Here is an 8374-nt window from a genome sequence, read left to right as displayed (position 1 = left end):
GGAATATTCTTTTTCCCAGGAAGGATTTTGGGTGGTGAGTGAGCCATAGTCCAGCCAGCTGAGCTGCAGTGTGACTTTGTGGTGTTCCTAACTCTGCACCCAGCACTGACTCCCCACACCTAAAAGTGACTTTCCAGTGTGGACACATTAGTGCAGAGCATCTGGAATGATCTCACTTTGGCTCTTAAGGGCTCAGTGTATGATCTGTACCCTGTGCATCTGCTGCAGAAGGGCCTGTCCGTCTCTGGGGACTTCCAAGTACATAGGACTGCTGTGGTCCCTATTTGAGCATTTCAGGTTTGTGCCTAAAATAGGAGGGCTGAGTCAGGACAAATCTGCTAGACTGGTAATTCCTTTCCCTGAGAGAGGTCCCTCAGCCCATTTGAGGTTCCCTTCTTTATCTTCAAGCTGTGGTAACTTATACCAAAAGAGATGCTCTCCCACCTGTGACCCTTCACTCTTCCAACACAAATGAATTCCTGAGCCCTTTCAGAGAGCTGTTCTGCTTGATCCTGTCACTGTGCAACTTTGTTAATAAAGCCATCAGCCTGACCAGACGGGCTTGACAGTGGCTGGTCCTGGGTTTTCTAAGAGCAAGAAAAACATTGTTTCAGAAAGAGATTGCTGATTTAAATCTGGTAGTAAAACAATTTGCCTACCAAATAAGAGGATGAACAAGTGTGGGCAGGCAAATAATTATTTCTTTCTTCAAAGTTTGGACTTAGAAGTCTTGAAATATTTTAAATACCACTTCAGTATCTTGCTAATTAAACAACCCTGACCTGTGAAATGCCATAGGCACTCGTGCATATGGAATTTACATAGGCTATCAGAAATTTAACATGTGCTGGCTTAGTGAATAATGTCACAATACAAAGTTAAGAGAGATTTTCTTCTGGATTTGCACTCCAGGCTTTAAAGAAAAACCTATTCTGTAAATATTTTTTAAAGGAGAAGTTTCCTTTAGGGTAGTCTGAGGATCAGAAATAAAAACTCAGTCTGACTATACAGAATTTTGGTTGAATATAATGATTTCTGCTTGTTCGTATCAATAGACAAGAATTAGGCACTTCCTCAGTCACGTAAAAGAGAGTAAAAATTCCTAGTCTGTTTCTCCCAAGTAATAGCTTAAGCACATACACCCAAATAGGGAACCTGCACTTCAAATGAGGATGTGTTATGGGAGGCTTTCTGCTTTAAAAAAACCCAATAGTTTAGTTGTTTAATGAAAGTCTCTGGTGTCCAGTCTTGTATTTTTTTTTATTGTAGTGTAAGATATTTTATGGGGTTTGGTAAACATGCTTTAAGTCTCCTGTATATCAGCTTCTTACTTAATTCTGAAAACTCAGATAGGCATCCCCTGTGCAGGATTTGGAAGATTTCTGTGCATTTGCATAAGAGAGGAGGGCTTAGGCCTTCATTTGTGAATGAGGCCACGTAAACTTTGTTTCCTAGCAAAGCAAATTTATTGTCTAAAAAGACCTGTGATGAGATTTCATGTTTTAAGTGTTCCTGAAAGTGTTGGAGATGTGCTGGCAACAAACAGAAGAAACTGTGGAGTTTCATTGCTCAGACAGTGGGTTTTCACAGCTGTGTTAAATTCCTGCACAAACCCAGCTGCAGGTAGAACCCCAGAGATAGAAAATAATTTAATAGCAGTTTTGTGAACTTTGAAGTGACTCTGCCAAGCAAGAAGCATCACTTATGCTCTCTTGTTTTCCAGAGAGGGTAGAAACTTTCCCTTTTCAGATTTTTACAAGGTTATTTCTGCAGCTGAAAAAACAGTATATATTTATCTCTATCCTCAGAACCAGAGTGACATGCTTAGAAAGCTTGTGAGCAGAAGTGTGGGTGTGATAAAGGCATTTCCATAACTAGAGCTGATTTTACAAAACAAGAGCTCAGTTCAGTATTCTGCAAAGCCCTTTCAACTTTACTTCACTGTGAGCAAAATAAAGCATGTTTATGGGTCTGAGCAGGGCAGAGAGCTTTGATTTATTCCTTTCAAAAAGTAATTGAGATTAAAACACTCTCCTGATGTGTATTCAGTATATATTTTATTGGACATGTTAAGCAAGATTAGAGCATTGCTGTGCTCTGCATAGAGACAGCTCAGTGGATTGATGGTTTGAAACCCAGGTTACAGCTCTCATGCTGCCTTCAACCTTGAGGTGGATTTTTCTGTGCTGACAGAAACATTGTTAGGCTTGGTGAACTTTGCAGCTGATGATAATCGCTGCGATGAAATGGGCTGCAACTTTACATCATGTATTGGGAAAAAGCACAGAAATTAGGATGAATGCTTTTGCTCAGGTGAGGGTTGAAAGTGACATATGGGATGTGCAAGGAACTGCTATTCACTTGTGGCATTACAAAATAGCCTCTACTAGAGCTGGTTCCTGGGGCCCAGGAAAGTTCCACTGCATCCCACTGAGTGTTCCTGTCTTGGGAACAGCCTGGATGACAAACACAAGTTTAAATTTTCCTTTTCTTCTTTCTGAGAGTCTTGAGAGAAGAAGGGAGCAGAGAGAGAGTGGAGGAATCCATAGTCATTTTGCCCACATGATCCATTGCAGGAGTAGAATTTGCAGTACAAAATAGGTTGAGCTTTTAAAAAGTAGAATGATTTCTCAAATATTTTGCTTGGCAAAGCAGGTTCATCCCAGAAGAGGTATGTGCTCTTCCCCTCTCTTCACCACACTGCCCAGAGAAGGTACCCAAATGTCCATGTGAAATCTTGGTATAGGTTACTCAGCCAGCCATGCTGGATTTTTATTTCATAAGTAGCAAACCCTGTGAGAGCTGACAGTCTTTTCAAAATTTCTCAGTATTTCTTTAAGATTTGTAGAGCTTATAAACTGTGGGCTAGCAAGCAGCCTACCCTAAAAGCGCTGGAAGCCTCAGAGAGGATTCTTTGTGGTTCTCACATCTGTGCACCAGATCTCCTTGAGCACAGTGTAAATCTGGGCTGGCTCCACAAGTGGATGGATGTAAAGTGATCAAAGTCAAGAGTGTTTTTTTTTCAGGAGGAGGATATGTGAGTGATGAGATATAAAATAATCCTCTGACTAAAATGTCTCCCCAGACACCTGAGAATTCAGGCTGCTTTAACAGTGTGAACTGGTGATGTGTTTGCAGCGTACCCGGTTTGATTGCTTTTAAGGACTAAACTTTGACTACTGTATGGCATGCAACATGTAATATTTCTTTCCTTTCCCAACTGCTTTCTGTTACATGCCCAGGGTTTAGACCGCTCCAATTCCTGGGTAAACACTGGTGGTCCAAAAGCAGCCCCATGGGGATCCAACCCCAGCCCAAGTGCAGAGTCAACACAGGTGGTGTCTTCGGTAGAGGTTTTTCTGGCTTTGTTTTCTCTGATGTTTCCCTGTAAAATACCTTCTTTTCAGTGTATACTCCAATTTTGGTGGTTTGGGATTTTTTTTAATTATTATTTTTTCCTTGAAAACTGTATGAGTTTTATTTTATAAATTAGCATCTTCTCCCCCACCACCTCACCACACTGCATGAAAATCTTCCAAATGCGTGAACGTGTCCCCTCCTTTCATTTCAGTGGTTGCTGGTCTGTGAAATGTAAATGCTGTGACTGCTTTTCTTTTCTTTTCTCTCTCTCTAACACTAGTTTCAGCTTCAGGTGGAGCACATTTCTAAGTGGGAACATTAATCACAGCTTCATAGTTTTTGTCCATATTTGCCATTTCTTTTGATGTCGTGAACCATGTTGCCATTCTCATCAAGCATTTAGTATTCATCATCAAGTAATTCTTCATTGACTGTTTGAGTGGAATATTGTTAAACCAAAATTGGTGCTACAGATGTAAAATTCTCTCTTAAAACACGTACATTTGAGTGCTGGAACCAGTGGCTTGCTAGGGCCAGTTGTGTCTGTTCTGTGTTGCAAAGTATGAAAACTTTACAGCAGCTTCAGTCAGAAAGAGTTAAGTTATTTAGCCCTGTTGCCTGCTGCTATCCACTGCATGGTTGCCTTGAACATACCTCTCAACTGTACCCTTTACAAGTTTATCAGTCTTCCAGAAATATTTAGTCTGAATTCACTTGCACTCATGGCAAATCATTTCCATTGGAAACAGAACTTTGGTAATTTTTTCATTCCTTGTGCCAGCAGCAGCACCGCTGTGGGGTACGTCCCCACGTGCTTGGGCTCTGGTAGATTGAGAGGTATGGGCTGAAATTACAAGTATTAGCTCCTTGATGTGTGCATGTTGATAAAACAAAACAATGGAAAAGTTTCATGCTTTGCAGCATTAAGTGTCTTTGTGCCTAAGAACACGCAGCTATTTAAACAGCCTGTATGTCTGAAAACAATTAAAAGTGCTGTCATTTTGTTTAAACCAGATCTGTAAATGAAAAAGAATTTGAGATTAAAAAAAGACGTAAAGGCAGTCAAAGCCTACAGCTGGAACAGTATTTTTGTAAACGTACCTTGTCCTTGAGCTGCAAAACCCATCCACAGCAAACTTTAATGTCCTGTCATCATTCATTCATCTCCACTCCGTAGGCTACGGATCGAAGTTGTAATCGTATGTCTTCGCACACTGAGACGTCAAGTTTCTTACAAACATTAACAGGACGATTACCAACCAAAAAGGTAGATTTCAGTGAAGACAATTGATATTGTGGGGCAGGGAGGTCAAGTCATTCTGCAAACGTGATGCAATCTATTCTTGTATTTACAGCCTGTTTTTTTCTGAGATCATTAAGAGCTGCTGTTGCTTAGCACCTCGGAATATCCAGGCTGGAATGAATATGAAGTATTCTGACAGAGTTGCATTGGGAAGGATAAAATGATCAGGAGTAGCCTGGCTGATTTGATGTCCATACTGTTTGGAACCAGTTTATTACTGGCTTTCAAAAAATATGGATAGCATTGTCTAGACTTGTAAATTATATGTTCTTGTGTGCAAAAGGATAATGTGTTAGATGGCTGGCACTGCAGATGCCAGTTCTTTAGGTGTTAATCCCAAGTGACTCCAGAGTGGGAGTGACTTTGGAAGTTCACTCCCTTAGAGGAGACAAGATCTTACTCAACCATGTCAGAAAGGCAAAATGCCTGACCTGGTGTGTGATGAAAATGTGATCACTGACAATGTCCAGCCTGTGGGTTGGTCCTTCCAAGAAAGAAATTATAAAGCTGTATCTTAGCCCCAGATTTCTTTCATACTGTTTTTAAGTCCTTTCTCACAGTAAATATACATCTTTGTACAAATCACTTTATATGTCCACTTTTTACTCCTTTTTCCTGCAAAAATCAGACCAGGCAGAAAGGTAGACTTTTCAACTAAACTAATTTGAGCACCAAAATTTTTTTTATTATTATTATTTTTTATTTTGGGGGGGTGGAAAATTCTTTTGACACTTGAAATTCAATTTTGGAGCAAGATGCTGTGAAACGTTTCTCACCTCACATACCATAACCTCATCCTTCATTGGTAGTTGGGGATTTATTTAAGGGATGCCACCACTGCTGTTATGTTCCCAGTTATTTTGCTTAACCTCATGGTTTGCCATACTTGCCATGGACCGTGCTACCATTTCTCATGTGGAGTGTTTTGGGAGCTGATCTGGAGGGCTGGAGCTAACTCTGGATTTCCATCTGTGCAGCTTTTTCACGAGGAGCTGGCCTTGCAGTGGGTTGTGTGCAGCGGGAGCGTGCGGGAGGCAGCCCTGCAGCAAGCCTGGTTCTTCTTCGAGCTGATGGTGAGCAAGCTGGAAACACCTTCCTTACTGCTTCACAATTTGTAGTTTAACAACTGCAAGTGACTTTGTTGTAATTTATATTCCTATAGGTGAAGAGCATGGTGCATCATTTGTATTTTGCTGACAAACTGGATGCGCCAAGAAAGAATCGTTTCCCGGAGCGTTTCATGGATGATGTAAATGCCTTGGTCAGCACAATTGCCAGTGATATAGTCTCTCGGTTTCAGAAGGTAATGGCAAACAATTAAACTGAGCCCCAGTCAGAGCTCAGGCACCAGACCTGCTGCATGTTGCTTGCTGGTGCCTAGGACAGGAATTGTGCTTTGAAAACACACAGTGTGCTCTTCTTCATTTTCTTTCCATGTTTTTCTTCCTTCTCTCTAGGACACAGAAATGGTTGAAAGGCTCAACACCAGTCTTGCATTTTTCCTCAATGACCTGTTGTCCATCATGGACAGAGGATTTGTTTTTTCTCTTATTAAGACTTGCTACAAACAGGTGAATGCAGATAAATATTACGACTTAACTGTGAACTGTAGTGTAGCCTAGTACTCAAACCTTCTTTGGAGCAACAGTAAAGTATGGACATGATTTCTGCTGTTCAGGTCTTTTTAGAGCAAGCAAGGCATTCTCAGTGGTGATTTAGAGTTTACACACTTCTGATTACACCCTGGCATGTGAATTGGGAGTAACTTCTTGAGTGAATGGAAACTCAAAAGGAAGGAAAAGTTATTCCCTCTTCTCACCACATTGAGAGTAATTGAACAAAAATTAGTAGGAGGTTTTGTGAGGGAGCTCAGACTATCATGGTTTGTCAGCGAGTCTTTCGAGGACACATTGACCCTGTATGATCATATTGATCACCAAGCTCCCCTTCCATGCTTTGAAGCATGCAGGGTCTTCTCCATCAGGAGGGTTCCTGCAGCTGTAATATTTGAGCTTTGTTGCCTACTGTGTATCAGCCAACCTGCATCTTTGGCCTGTGAATGCATCACACTGTGTGGTCTAGCTTCTCACAGCTCCCTGCTGAAATCCATAGGATGTGACTAGCATATGGGAAGGTCATAATTCTTCATTTGCTTATCAAAATATGTCTGTTAAATACATCTTGTATTGACGTACGTGCAGTTGGCTGGGGTGTGTATGGCTTCTGCACATCAGAAATATAATCTGTAGCACAAAGAAGTGATGTGGATGTGACCATTGATACCAAGCTCTTCGGTTCTTGCTTTGGAAGTGTTTTTGGGGAGCAGTGGTGGGACAGGGGTGCTGCATTTCTGCTCTCTTTTGGTGCTAACTGCAGTCTTACTGGCTAAACTTGCCAGGTGTCTTCAAAGCTGTATTCCTTAACAAATCCAAGTAACCTGGCATCCTTAAGGCTGGACTTCCTTCGCATCATTTGCAGCCATGAACACTATGTCACCTTGAATTTACCCTGCAGTTTGCTCACACCACCAGCATCTCCATCACCATCTGTGTCTTCAGCAACTTCCCAGGTATGCTGTGACAAGGATCCTTTGTGGAAATTCAAGCTGAGCTTTGTTCTGAGCCTTAAATCAGTTGTATCACCTGTATTTTCAGTCTCTGCTTGCTAATATTTTATTGAAGTGCTTATTTATAAATTTCTGCCACATAGGATTTTTACTTATTTTGATCTTGATTATTGAAAAAAGAATGCCCATGTCCCTGTCCTCCTCGTGACCACACATATTTCTGTCCCTGGAGACTTAGTCCTCTCCTATGTTGGACAGATGCATGAACACAAATGAGCCATCAAAGAAAATGCTTTGTCCAGTGTTCCCCTTTTCTTACAAAACAAAGGTCTTTCTAGCACACTTTAGCTTAGTCCTAGCCTGCTTAGAAAAAGTATTTGAATTAGCAAATGTGTCATTCAAGTGGATTAATTAGCTGCAAAACCAAATAAACTAAATCAAATTAAAGGCTTCTTAAGCCTGAATAAGAGCATCCATACTTGAGCTGAAAGTTTAACTAATCCACTTTTAAAGGTTATTTGGCTTAACTTCCCTAAGGGCTGCCCTGTAGGTGGGAAGGCAGTAACAGGAAACAGAATTAACAGGAGAGTTAATGAGCTTGGGTGTGAGTAGATGTGCCTAGATCCAAACAAAAAAGGGAAAAGGTAGTTTCTGTGACATTATTTTTAATTCTGAAAACTGCCTCTAGTGTATGTAAGTTTTGACGCTGTGTTCCACGGGGCCTCTTTATGCAACTTCTCACACTTGCTTTTTTCACAGAGTTCTGGGTTCTCCACAAATGTCCAAGACCAGAAGATTGCAAATATGTTTGAATTGTCTGTGCCTTTTCGCCAGCAGCATTACTTGGCTGGGCTGGTGTTAACAGAACTGGCTGTCATTTTAGATCCTGATGCAGAAGGGTAAATCTTTACAATTCTTTCTTTTCCCAAGAGTTTTAGAAGAGTTCCCAAGGGTCCAAGCAAATGGTGGATACAAAGCAGGTTCTGGTGTGGGCAGAATTCATGTAAATTTGTGAGCTGAAAAGATAGGAAAACAATTCTTTAGGAATCCTTTTCTTTCTCCCCACCCCTCGTATTTCTTCCAGCCTTAGCTCTGCCTCTGTAGACATTATTTCAGTCACGTTTTTCCAGCTGACAAGAAGGGAA

At 41.1% G+C, this 8374-nt stretch overlaps 1 protein-coding gene across 1 annotated transcript in view; it reads left to right on the top strand.

The window, feature by feature from the left end:
- DOCK7 (dedicator of cytokinesis 7) overlaps window positions 1-8374 on the top strand; it is a 110271-nt gene that overhangs the window by 73691 nt on the left and 28206 nt on the right. Inside the window, 7 exon segments of the mRNA XM_010007972.1 lie at window positions 3243-3335; window positions 4538-4627; window positions 5641-5736; window positions 5826-5966; window positions 6121-6234; window positions 7062-7232; window positions 7989-8128. Coding sequence (XP_010006274.1) covers window positions 3243-3335; window positions 4538-4627; window positions 5641-5736; window positions 5826-5966; window positions 6121-6234; window positions 7062-7232; window positions 7989-8128 — 845 coding nt within the window.

This window comes from Chaetura pelagica, unplaced genomic scaffold (assembly GCF_000747805.2).
Source record: "Chaetura pelagica isolate M959 unplaced genomic scaffold, ChaPel_1.0 scaffold212, whole genome shotgun sequence".
Lineage (NCBI taxonomy): Eukaryota > Metazoa > Chordata > Aves > Apodiformes > Apodidae > Chaetura > Chaetura pelagica.
The sequence above is the reverse complement of the archived record's forward strand: the minus strand, read 5'-3'. Positions and strand labels throughout refer to the sequence as shown.